The sequence below is a fragment of the Cyprinodon tularosa genome, unplaced genomic scaffold (genome assembly GCF_016077235.1).
Source record: "Cyprinodon tularosa strain WSP-4 unplaced genomic scaffold, ASM1607723v1 ctg304, whole genome shotgun sequence".
In the NCBI taxonomy this organism is placed as follows: Eukaryota; Metazoa; Chordata; class Actinopteri; order Cyprinodontiformes; family Cyprinodontidae; genus Cyprinodon; species Cyprinodon tularosa.
In genome coordinates this window covers 1,003,103-1,017,081 of record NW_024039013.1, presented here as the reverse complement: position 1 = coordinate 1,017,081, position 13,979 = coordinate 1,003,103, and the positions used below count along the sequence as shown (strand labels likewise).

General features: G+C 36.5%; 1 protein-coding gene across 1 annotated transcript in view; it reads left to right on the top strand.

Annotated features, from left to right (window-relative positions):
- The window catches only part of pigk (phosphatidylinositol glycan anchor biosynthesis, class K), a 54,987-nt gene extending 42,293 nt beyond the window's left edge, over window positions 1–12,694 (top strand). The window contains exon 11 of the mRNA XM_038291944.1: window positions 11,102–12,694. Coding sequence (XP_038147872.1) covers window positions 11,102–11,218 — 117 coding nt within the window. The 3' untranslated portion in view covers window positions 11,219–12,694. The remainder of the gene's footprint in view (window positions 1–11,101) is intronic.
- Window positions 12,695–13,979: the final 1,285 nt, after the last annotated feature.

Sequence of the window (13,979 nt, the reverse complement as noted above, 5' to 3'; positions counted from 1 at the left end):
GTTCCTTACAAATCCTCCTGTCCTCAATCAGGCTGTAACAATGACACTTTTTCAATAGTCAGATGTAGGGATTTAGGTAGGCTGGGTTTGGCCTGTGATCTGTCTGTGTAATCAAATATATGCTGGAATTTATTTTGATGCCCTGAAATTCCTATTAACGTTCTCCAGAAAAAGATCTGCTTCATAAGAAAATAATACACCCACTACTTTGACTGTCTCAGCACTTGCTGGGGGCGTAAATAACAAGGCAATACTGTGAAGTGTCCTAGCGGCACACAACGCCGGCTGTTCCTTTATTCTAGTCTGCATAACATAAATTTCCTTCGGTTTTGTCCTTGCACTCCAAATGTTTGGCAAGACGTATAAGACTTCCCTCAACGGCTATTAACATCATGTTAATTAGCTCCAATCAGTCAGATGAGAAACTGTTAATTGATTTTATTGGTGAATTAAACACACAACACTGCAGATATATAATGAATGCAGACCGCTCTCTATAGGTCTTTGTCCTTCCCTTTCAATGGCTGTCAGTGAAGGTCAGTTAGCACTCATTACTTTTTTAGTTGCGGTTTTATCACCTATCGACCATTTGCATTTCCTTACTAGAAAAATAAACATATTTCATGAATGCAGATGTGCAAATATCACTGTCTTGCTTTAAATTTATAAAAACTAAAGTATATGCCTACCTGGTTTGACTTGCATATAAAGTTAGTGACCTCCCATTTTTTTGTCAATAGGCTTCCATATAACATTGATCCAACTTTAAAGCTATTAACAGCCTTAACAACCCTGGGAAGGTTGTCTACAAGGTATAGAAGCATCTTTATGGTGATTCACTGATCATTTAACCATAATGAGATCATAACTCTGGTGTAAATGAGCTTGACTCTAGGGCAGTCAATTTTGAAAATGTTTTTTTTTTTTGTATAAAATTAGAATAATAAATAAGATCAATGCATACAATATTTTAAAAAGGGAAATATCTGGCTTCTAGTAAATATTTTTATTTGCATGCACTCAATACTTGGCTTGTGCTCCTTTGCATTGTTTACTGCATCTAGTCTTGATGGAAGACAAAATCAGCATATCCATAAACCTTGTCAAAAGAGGGGAGCAGGAGGTGCTTTAAATTTTCTCCGTAGATGGCTCCATTGATTGTGGACTTTAGAAAATGGAGTTGACCAACATTAGTAGATGACCTGACACCCCAGATCTTTACTGAATAAGAAAAGTAAAAATCTGCATATCAAGCAGCATGGAGCCTGTGCCTCTAAACTCTTCCCTCAAACTCTGGGATTGTGAATTAACTGGCGTATGGAGACACTAAAACATGCCTTTGTTGACAGAGCAACCCACTTAGAGCAGTAATTATACCAAGATTGTAAAAAAAAAAAAAAAGATAAATAATAATAAAAAAATGAAAATTTTTCATTCAGGATAGAAAAAAAAAAGAAATTTCGTCCGTCAACGTGCTCTATCCAGAACTCCTGAAGTGGAAAAGTTTGAGTTTCACCTGGTCTAATTTTGTAGAAAAGTCTCCTTAAAAAATACTATCTTTGGTTATCCAATCTATTAATCAAAAAAGGAAAATAAAATCAACATATTAATCGATTTGCAAAATAATCCTTAGTTGCAGCCACAGTCTGCAGTTTATTTAGTTAGCAGAAATGTAAATTATAGCAAATGCAGGGGTTGAGATTCAACATTTAGTCTGGTGGGAAATATTTAGAAATTCCACCCACTCAAATAAGCCAAAAGTGCAAGATTGGTAGTGTGTTATAATGGTAATATGTTGTTGTTTTACTGATACGGTAACATTCTTATGACAATCTGTGGTTTTATATAGTTATCCACATCAATGTTAGGGAATAACTGACTGACATCATTCACAAAATTTCAGCCTTCTCAGTAAATATGTTGTCACCTTTTATATCAACGTTATCCAAAGTTTTAATTGAGAGTCCTGAGGTCAATAGTCCTTCAATTTGAACAAAAATAAGCCTATACTGAGACATTCTCTGCTGACATGCACCAACTGATATACATATAAAGGTCGGGGCAGATTTTACTATGAAAACAGCCTAAGTTTATACACAAAGTTTTAAGTTTTATAACCCCTGGAACTTCCAGTTATGGTATTGAGTGATGTAGTTCAGAACTTAAACTTTCACATTTTGTAATAAAACAAAAATCACACTTTCTTTCAGAACCGTGTGATTTTTGCTTTTTTTCCACAGATTTTGCTCTGCTGATTTGTTTCTACATTACTTATTGCACGTCACATGTTGAAGCAAAAAAAACCCAAAACAATAAAAGAAAAAAAAATGCTTCAACTAACTGGCTGCATAAACTTGCATAGATATACACTAATAGATCATAAAAGCAATCCTGCCTCTTGAGTTGAAAGCATTTGGTTAAAAATCCTGCCACAATTTTGCTGGTATCTAATTTGTATCCACTAGCTGAGGCCATAGTTTTGACAGAAGTTGAGAAAGGTCAAGAAGATCTCCTGTTACATGGGTCAATGATGTGGTGGAGTAAACATTTGTAACAGCAGTGATTGGTGAACAAAGGAAGCAAATACTGGATGTGGTTTCTATCTAAAATCTACTTTCAGTGTTCTTCTTTCTCTTGACTAGTACTGTTTTTAGCAGCGTTCCTAGTTTTAAGCATAGTCTTAGTCTTCTGGATGAAAGTCCTATTTTTTTTTTTAGTCACAATTATGTAATTTAAAATGTGAATGTTTTTGGTAAGTTTTAGTTAACTAAAACTGACAAGGTTTAAGTGTGATTTAGGGAAAAAATGTTTATTTCCTATCTGTATATAAAGTAAGCCTCCCATAAAGGTCAACAAGTGAATACAAGACAGTTAAATGTAGATACAATATCTTAAAAAATGTTTTATACACGTGACAATATTTATCATATAACTGGTCAGGTTTAAGCATTTCAAATGGACAGTTGCCGTTTTTATTATTCGTCTAGTTCTTCAATTGATGAAAAACCAAAACTAGTATTTTTAGCACAAAAAAAAATGACTTGGATTTACAAGCTGATACAGCAGGTTTAATCGGGTGATTAAATCTGCCTAAGAAGATGCAGAAATTGACCTTAAGGACACTTCAACAAAATTTTATTCTTAAAAGTGTGCACACTTATGCCGCAGTTTTACAGTATCTACAGTCCAACAATAATTTTTTTAATACCTTCAATTTCACTGGGTTTTATGAGGTTTGGAAACTTAATAGATACCTTCTTTTAGCTAATTTCTCACAAACTCCAGTGTTGTTCCTATATTTTCAAATATTTGAGCAGGAAACATAAATGCAAGTAAACCTTGAGCAGATGTAAACCTTTATTCTGCACTCTTCTGATTTTATCTGAATTTTCCTTTCCCCATGTTCTCATCTCCTTGTTGGGTTTGCTGATGTGGCAACCTGTCACCTTCGATCCATCCCCCTTTTCTCTTCTTTACCCTGAGGGCATCCTCTTATAGAAACTCTTACACACACATACTTTACAGAAATACTAACAGGCGCACAAACACAACTCTAGTTGCCATTGTTCCTGCGCTTATCTGCCTGCCCCTGATGGCCACAGGCTCACAGTCCTTTCACACGAAGCCTTCTGTTTTAGTAAAGCCTGTATGACTCCTTATTGCTGCCTTTCTCCTCCCTCTGCCACCTAACCTCTGCGTCCTGTAGAGAAAAAAAGCAGCAGGGAAACTCAGCATGTTTCCTGCTATGTTTATGCTGTTTGAAGTCAGTCACTGTGTAGAAGTGGTAAGAACTAGCTGCCAATCATAATTCATGGGGTTTTGGTCAAAGTCTCAGTGGGGAAGATCACTTTTGTTCCAACTATGCGTCCGTTTGAACCAGAAAAAAACATTTAGAAATTGTTGAAGCTTTCTGGCAAATTGACCTGTGGTTCACCAAAATGATGCTAACAGAATCAAAGTGTCAAAAAAATAAATATAAAAGTTTAAAAATGGAATAGGGCCGTATAATGCTACTTGCAATAAAGCTGCTGTGGAATAATAAATGATTTGGTCATTTTAAGGTTGGCAGTTGTTCACCCAGGTATAAATGTCTCTTCGCATGCCCTGTTTAGTTCAGCAGTTTTTCAATTATACAGAATATGTTTGAATATAAGCTTTTCCCTCTGTAGCTCAAGGTTGCCGAATTGCTATAGGTTGCAGCTCTTCTTATGTGGTTATTAATTGGTTGCACAGAAACACTAAAGACTTATACAGTAAAGATCTTTATGGACAAGTCTACAAAAGAGACTTAAAAGAAGAATATGCCTAAACATAGAGTAGAAGTCAGTATGTGAGTGAGTTCACTCCTTGTATAGTTAGAGGAGATACAGGAAAAGTTTCCATGCTAGCCTTGTTATATCCTTCATATATAGACAGAGGGCAAATTTTTACTGATGCTAAAACCTAAATGGGATGCACATATGAAAATAAATACAGTAGTTGGTTGTAAAGAATTATATATCCTCCTGAAGTGTTATTTCATGAAACAGGATGTAAAAACCGTAACTGTTCAGGTTCTAATCTGAAATAATGCATGCAAAACTAAATACAGGCTACCACAACAGTTTGTTTAGGATTCAAAGTGATAGAGTTGCTAATTAAATCCATTTGATTGCTCGGCCACCTGCTGACAATAAATAGCATTAAGGTGTCTGAACGCAATTTCAGGGTGAAAAGTAGAGAAGCAAGCTCTAGATTGGTTTCTTTTAGACATTTCCAAGCAATATAAAGTTTATTATTCTGTAGTGAGCCAAACTGTTTGCAGAATCGTTATAGGGTAGATATATTTATATGGCTACAAATTAAAATAGATTTCATTTACCCAATGGTTAAATAATGCAATGATCCAAGTAAAGGCAAATAATCTAATGATATTAAGGCCCCAGTTAGCTTGTAAAATGTTATTCAATTACAATACAATTAGAAAAGACTGAATAAGTATGGTCTCTTTGGAAGTGCCTGACAGGAGGTGGCCTTTTCTCTCTAAAATAGAATATGTCAACTTGACCTAGATCTAAAAGAACCACAAATCTTTTGGATAACAATTTAACAGATGAGACTAAAGTAGGGATGGTTAGCTTTCCAAAGAAACAATCCTCACGGCAGCTGTCAAGCCTGGAGCTGGAGAGGTGATGGCATCGGTTGTTTTTCAGGCGAAGAACCTTGCAATTTCTAAGCTGATAATGAACTGCTCTGGAGGGAAATGTAGAGCTGCCTGCCCATCATCTATATGTTGTTACAAAAAGCAAGAGATGCCAAACACAGTAGGTTGTCTCCAACAGAACTGCCCAAAAAAGGGAGAACAAAATTGACCAGTGAAAGTTCTGACTTCAAGCTGACTAAGATGCTAAAATGGCAATAGCTGCAAAGAAGCATATGGTTGCAAACTTGAATGATTCGAAGCAATGTGGTTGAAAAGTTTAGGTGAAAAATATATTGATTATGTAAAATACTGATTAAGTTAGATGGGCAACAACTTCAACTTTCTGCTGCAGGTAAAGCTGGTTCTGAGCTTTATACTTTAGTTCTTTACGCACCTTTTTTCATTTCTGCTTTACATTTTTAAATGTAACAGAGTGGGACTGCACCTATCATTTTTTTCTTTTCAGTTTGAGGTTAGATTTAAACTATTTATAACTGATAATTATTCAATTCATGACCTAAGAATTACAGAAGACTTTTTTCTTTAAAAAGTGTTCAAATTGATAAACTGTTGCTGTGTAATGCATGTTTTAATTTGGCCCCAGGGTCCAGGCTCCTGAATCAGTCTAATCAATAAAACCTACTGACTGAAAAGGTTTGCTCTTCTCATAAAAGGCCGATGTGTTTCATGTATTTTTTATTTTTATTTTCAGGAACAATACTTAGCTAATTAAAATTACTTTAATTTATTTTTATTTTTACTTAAAATAGTCCATCCTGTTTTCAGGACTGATAAACAATTAGGAAGGGAGGGAGGTCCGAGCAAAGATTTAACAAACAGCTTTTTTTTGTTGTTGTTGTCAAATTCAAAAAAAGGAAATACAAATCTATATTTCTGTTTTTAAAAAACTTTTTCAAACTGTAACTCAGTTTGACACTGCAGTTGTGAGGCACATGGTCCTTGTACCAAAATCAAATTTGTTGTGGGTCAGTAAACCACTCTCACCGTACCTTCAGTTAGAAATAAGCTTTTCTGTACTTGCTAATTCAGGATATTTTTGGACTAAACACCCACTCTTGTCTGTTAGTCACAAAAACAAGACCTCTTTTGTTCCCTTGTCTGAGACGTTTCCCGCATTTTCTGTCAATCTCTAACAAAAGCACCATAATTTTAGAAGCTAAAAGCATCTTTTTACTTTGAGCTTCATTATTTCTGCCGTTCCCCAAAGTAAGTCTGACACTGTATGAGGTTTTAGTTTCACACTTTCTACAGAGGATACAGTGCTGACTTTCAAGTGTTTGAAACTCATCCCAAAATGAGTTTTTTTCTCTCTCTTTGTCTAATATAGTTCTAACAGAAGGACGTAAAGACATGTTTCGTTTTAAGAAAAATGCTGTAATCCAAAATGTAGATCCCTCATTGAGTTCAATCACTTTCTTTGAAGTAACTAGTTAAAGAGATTTGATTTTCTTGTTTCTTCCAACCCAACAAAAACTGAACGAATAACCTAAAAGAGAAGCAAGCCGCTAAGGACAGCTAAAGCCATATCTATGATGGACAGGAACTGAGCCTGCAGCTGATTAACTACTTGACTGCAGCTGTTTGTCGTAAATATAAAGAACAGCTACATGAAGGAGAGAAACTTTAATTGAATATATCGTATTTTTGTAATTATTACTTGTTAAAACTGCCTCAATATATGTTTATATTTATCAAAATAGCAAGACCTTCAAAAAATCTATTTTATCTTTCATTAAATATTTTGAAAACGCACAAGTTGTGCTTTTTCTGTTTCCTGCTGATGCAGTTTGTTGTCGACTGACTCTGGACTAGCTCTGGCATCCATCAACATTAGACTTTGGTTCCGTATTGCTTGGAAAGATGCAAATAGAAACCGAGGAGTGGGTCGTTTGACCCACTCCTCGGTTTCTATTTGCATCTTTCCAAGCAATACAAGGTCTTGTCTATATAAAGACTCAAACTCACTGCGGATCCAGACATTTGAATTGAGAAAGCTTCCTGGAGGGGAAGCGAAACGTCTTCAAATCTTGGAAACCAAGTCCAGTGGATTGTTTGTTAATTTAAACTTTTACGGAATGACTATGACCTAGATGACTGAGAATCTTCATCAGCATTAGACTTTGGTCAAATATTGGAGTATGGCTGTAAATGTAATGGGCTATAAATTGGTTGGGAGTGTCCAGAACACAGCCGCAAGTTGGGTAAAATTAGTTGGCAAGAATATGTAAATGTCTGTGAAAAAAGTAAATATAGGTTATAGTTATTTAAAATTTGCACTGTATTAAAGTGTATAAGCATTTTTTCTGAACTACTACAGTAGCAGCCATTCAAAATGACCCTTCCCAGTCAAACACCAGCCGAATGGCAGCCCACTACCCTGCAACTCCCAGTAATATCCCCTCCATGAACCCAACATATTTTTTCACTCTGACTCCATCCTTTTACTGAATTACAGGGTCTGACAAACAGCTGACGCTTCTCTTTAAATCTTTTTGTCCACAAATCATGACAGAATATTTTAGTACAAAGATTGATGTTTAAAAAGGAGTTTTAGGGGAATAGCTAAGGACCAGCCAAGGACCAATCAAGGAAAGTGGGGATTTTTTTTAATGGCTACAGCTGTAAAATGTGCATGTTAAATGTAAAAGTTTTAAATGAAAAACAGATTTGTTTGTTTTAAAAATATGTTTAAAATAATCTGCTGAAATCCACGGAAAATAGGATAGAATAATCTATTACAAAACAGCTCTACTGTAATCATTACATTCATGCCCATGTTGAGTTTATACAAACTTATCAACAGAACTGTGGAAGGGTATTCTGTTTGCATCTTAGGTTTTATTAGGGATGTCTTTTGATTTGTATTTTTTTTAAACATTGAATGCATTTTGTAATATAAACACATTTGGCAGAAATGTATTTATGAATTAATTTTATTTTTCCCCCTTCTCAAACACTACCCTGCTCTGATAAAAACCCCTAAAGTGACCCAGAAATGCTTCCCTGTAGCTGCTTTAGCATTCTCGGATAGCAGCAGAGCTTTATTGATTCGACTTGATTGAGCTGTTAAATAAATTTGGACCTAGACCTAATCCAATTTTGCTGCTGTCTACAGCCTCTCTATGTTGAAAATTCACAGCGTCGTCACACATCCTGAAGTTCGGGTTAAAGTGACGGCCTTAAAAAAGACAGACGGGGACGGAGGCCAACTCGCTCACAAACAGTTGTTCGTCTGAAAGGATTTGAAAAGAAGAAAGTTGAGCAAGAAATAAGCATTGTTTAAAACATATTAACAATAGTTTAAAATACTGTTTCATAAATCGGACCAGGTGCATTTCTGAGTCCTTTTTATGGTAGAGCAGGGTCACACTCATCATGACCCCTTTTCTGCTGGCTAGAACAGCCATTCTTTCAATAGGATATTAATAAACATTGTTTATTTTTCGTTGATTGTTAGTTATACAGGGACTGTCAAAGCAGTTATTAAGAAGATTAAACCTAAATATAAGATCATTCTTGAAATATTACTATCAGCTGGTGTGTTGTTGTTTTTTTAACAGTGAATGCCACATTTGACTCGTATTAGATGCTCAGTGGGCAGTCGCTGCAGACACTGGGCATTCAGCACACGCCTCAGTAGGAGCGTGCTAGGCTCTCATTTATACATGCACACAAATAGAGCAGAGGATTCCACTCTACATATGCCAATTCAGCAGTACTTGCCTCTTGGGCAAAGGAGAAATTCAGCAAACATATGAGACTGCCTACTTGAGTGAAATTGGAATGCAATTGGACTCTTTGACAAACTGAAATACTACGAGGGAGTCATCAAGATTAGATGAAATATTCCATCTGCATGGCAATTTTTCTTGTTACTCTTATACGCTGGATATAATGCAGTGATTGCCGGGTACGTTCACAACCGTAAAATGTTTTGAGGTTTGAAGTATGCCGCTTATTTTGAATTTTATATAGAAGCTTGAAGGCATTTCATTCTATGTATTCAAAATATATTTGCATGTAATTCTATTTATTAAAACTATTAAAACTTTACCATTTACAGAAAAGATACAAGCAGATGCCTAATAACCATAAACTATATTAGTCGATTGTTCTTTAGCCTAAATTAGGGAAGGAAACTTTTTTGCATAACACAATTCAGTACAAGGTCAAAGTGTTTTTGGATGAATTAAACATTGAAATTAAGGACTTGATAGATGCAGTCGGTAATTAAAACAAACTAATACCTCAGTTAACAGTCAAAGGCTGTTCTAAAGAAATGGTCTTATAACTTTGACTTAGCTCATTTTCTTTTGCAGAAACATGAATCCATTGCATTAATTTTTTCTAAACCCAAGCTATTTTTCAAGTTTCCTTCGTCTGCACTTTTCTGAAAAAGAGTTCCTGATCTGCGCATAAGACTTGTAGATTACCGCCAGTTTGTTAAGCAGGTATGTGGTGAGCAGCCATCATTGTCTAAAACTCAAATATCTGCTTAGTTTATCAAGATATATTGCTTGATTTCCAAAGGGCTCTGACATTTTTGGAGATGTCTGTACTTCCTGTGCCGTCAGCTGACCAGGGGTTTGCTATACCTCCAGTTTTGAGCCACTGGCCCAAAGTGCCAGGCCCCAGCCCACTGGTGTCACCCTCGATTGACAAGAGGAGTGAATTGTGAGTGAGTTTTTACATGGCGGTGAGCTGCAGTTTAGGCTTTAAAATAGGATAGATATGCTGAGGTAATGGCAGACGCAGCTGGTTTTATTTTTGTCTTTTTATTACCTCCACGCTCTGAACCGGAGGTGGAATGCAATTTTCTTCACAAATTACCCAGTATCCCATTTACCTGGGGAAAAATTCCATGGATTAAAATCCTTTGACTTTTCGATGAAATAAAGCTTTTTACAACAGAAAGCAGATAAAAAATAAAAAATCAACCAAACAAGATGGTTGGTAAATGGAAGAGAAATATTTCTGGACCTTATTGCCTGTTTTTTAGGGGGAAGGGTTCAGTTTCTTAAGGTTAATGCTGAACACTGTTTGCCTGGATGTGGCTTTATGGTACGGTGTTGAGGATTAATGAACAGAATTAATTGCATTTGTTCTTCCAGTTACTGGGTAAGGGGAATCATCTACATTTCTTTTTCCTTTTTTCTTCTAACAAGGCTGGAACTCCTTTTTGATTACTTTTATTTATAAAAATGATCACAGTTTCTCTTAACTCATCTTCTGATGTCATAAAGAGATGGTATATATATGATTTCTTGTTATAAACAATCTTTTGTTATTTCTCTGGGAGCATTTTATTTTCACAGTGAAAGAAGTTGGGTGTTTCTTGGATCCAGCTACTAGGTCTGACTGGTCCTTTTCTAATTGGGCAACAGCAATCAGAATAGGTACCGACACAGTTTGCAGAAATCTCCTCCGTACATCTTTAGAGCGCAGCAGACGCTTCGTCGCTAGCAGAGGAGTTCGCAAGATGTTTTTAGAGGTTAACTCTCATCTCTCTGCAGAATATTGCAGCCACATTAGCATATACATGTGCTACTTGTGAGCTGCATGTTTAATATGAGCAAGATTTAAAAGTATAATCGTACACAAAGCGATGATGTGGCAGTGAATGGGACAAACACAAGACGGGGAGGTGTGCTGACGAGCTACACCATCCACCTTCCTGCTTGAACCTGTGTGTGCGAGATGTTGTGTGTAGGTGCACTCCGAACGTTTGAAGAGATAAAGTTGAATGTGTGCGTGATTCTTCGCCTGCCTGCCTGCATGAATGACAGAACAATCAGAGATTGGCTCAACAGGAGATATATACACAGCATAACTCACTCCAATCCCCTCTGCTTTCCTTCCTCCTTTACCCTCCCCCTTTCCTTACCCACCTTCCCACAGAAACCAAAGCAGAAAGACTGGCATCCTCCTGATGGCTTCATCCTGGGCCTGTGGACTTTAATCCTCCTGGTGTTTTTCAAGACCTATGGTGTTAAACACCTCAAACACATCTTCTAAGGACTCGGCGCAGGCACAGCTCGACATCTGAGGACCTGGTAGTCCTTTCTGAAGGGATGTTTGGGGAGGAAGGCACAGCTTGTGATGGGTTCATATACCTGAATATCTGGGGATAGGAGCAGCAGAAACTACTGATTTCTACAAAACTCCATAAAACTACTGGTGCCTTTTCTGTTCTTTAATTTTGTTTTTTTGTTTTTTTGTTTTGTGTGCAAGAGACTTAAAAAGATGTGGTACCCCAGTAATACATCTCAAATGTTTCCTTGAGCATGCATTTTAGGTGTGGGGATTATTTCTTCCAAATGGCCAAAGAAGCCGCTGTAGCTGTTTTGAAAGGCAAACTCCTGCTAAAAATAATTGTCCTTTTTTTGTTTTAGATATTCCATTTTTCTGGAAGTTGTTGACAAGTAAATCGAACATTAAAATGTCTCCTACCAATCTGACGATGAATTATTTTCCTAAATATTTATAAATCAAAATTTATGAAAATAAAATTGTGTGTTTTCCAAGTAAAAGGGGTCTGTTCAGATATAGAGAGCTAAGACTTTTTTAAAGTTGCAGCCAGAGTCTTCATGTCAACTGGTCCAGAGTGTCTGATGGATATGATCTGACCTTCTAGCTGAAAGTCGCCTCGTCTGGACTTAGCTGCTTAGAGTAGTATAGTCTATTGACATGCATGTATGAAATGGTTATTTAAGAGGATTGTATGTAAATAGATAATCACTGGATAAAAACAAAAAAAGCTACACAAACTCTGTTTATACATTTCCAGTAGTAGAGCTAAAATTTTGGGGCCTCTGTCAAGGATTGAAAGAATATTTGTTTTTTTTAATAACACCAAATCTCTGTTTTCTTTATTGTATAGTCCTATTAAAACATTGAAAGTGTGTCTTATTTTTACTACTACTGTTAGAGTGGAGCTGGCTAGGAGCTCTTGGAAAACGCTGAACTCTGGATCATGCTACTCTTCTACAAAGTAACTCAGGATGTTGTGTAATAGACCAACAAAAAGTGCATTATAATTAAGAAATGGTAGGAAAGTGATGGGTGATTGTTAAATAATGGTTTCCCTGATCTAACCCCACATTAAAATTAGGGGGGTGGGTTGCTGCTAGCAGCTTGAAAAAAAAAAAGGTTTTTAACTAACTAAAAAAATTAGGCCAATTGTTAAGAAAATACATTCGATGGAGAGTATTTTTCATTTTTTATATCAATATTGAATGATTTAAAAGGACTGGGAAAAAAATGGTTGCACTGCATTTATTGTTTTTTCAGTAAGAGGGACTTTATACACATACATGCCATCATTCTTTAAATTTATTTCTTGAAATGAATTTTAAAGCCATGTCTCTGTGCTTGTGTTATTTGCTCCCTTTTGTTGCTCTATAGATATAGCCCCCATAACATACATTAAAGTTATGTAACGTGATAAAATGCACTGAATGTTAGTGTATATAAACCCTTCATTTAAATATTGTGTGTATAGTATGGAGTTTGTTTTTGTCCTGTTTATTTAGCTCCTTTACATCTTCATATATTCTGTTTCTCTAAGCCTTGGAATATATTCCTCTGCGTGCCCAATGCAGAGTTTTGCTCCACAGTTGCACAGACATGCTTATAATGCATTGAACTAAGCCTGCAGATAATTTATTTCAAGTGTTCGCTGCGCCACATATTTCAGCTGCAGCAGCCTATTTGTTTAAGTGCTACTTGGACTGTCTGCCAGGTCAAAGAAGGAAAAACGTGGCATGAGAGCCGGCTGATTGGTTGTGAGAGATTACTGTTTAATGTGCCCCCCCCATACCACCCCACCATCTATATACATTACACCCCTTTGACCTACGGCTCACACTTATGAAGGATAACTATTGCACGTAATCCCATGCTGCAAGATAGACCCATCCATGTTTCCATTCCCTAAACTGCGTTCCGTGTGGGAGCATCCATTAGCTCCCCTGCCATGTGTGCTGCTGATTGTATTCTGGGTGATGGACAGCTTTTCTGTAGCCATTCTGTATCCCTTTTGCTCCAGCTGCTGTAAGCCATTGAAACCCTAGAGACCAACTGGCTGGCCTGAATAAATGTACTTTATTCTAAGACGTTTATTCTTGGGCCCTTTCCCCTGTGTAACCACTCTGCATTAGGATCGTTGTTTGGCAGAGGGAGTGAAGGCAAATAGATTGAACCGGAGGTAGTTTATCTTAGCTCCTTGGCTCGAGCACCGCCCATTGGCCGCCTGCTGCCAACTCCAGGCTGAAATGGAAAATGGATGAAGCTGGAAATGAAACCATATGTACCGAAAGGCAGCTGCTGCGTCAGCCACACTGTGTACCTTTTTTCTTTTGCATTATTTATGCAACACTTGTTTCTTCTCCTTTTCCATCTCTACTTCTTATTTCCTGTAATCATTTTTCTCCTCTTTCTTCCTATTCAGTAACAAAACATAGCCCTCATAGTAATAAAAAAAAACTGAATGGAAAAGAAAAGAATGTTTTAGACTAATTTGTTTGATTTTCAGTAATGACACCTAAATAAACACTGCATTTGCTTTTAGCTTTTACAACCCCTTTCACTCTTAGACTTAGACAACTTTTATTGTCATTTGGTATACACGGATTGTATGCAAAGTAAAGTTTCATTTTGAATAGCTCTCATGACATTTCCATTTTCTTAAAGTGCAGCAGTGATGAAATGTAAACATTGTGGGAGAAAAAACATGGTGCAAAAAAATGCATCGACAGTCAGTTTGATGCAGTCTTTT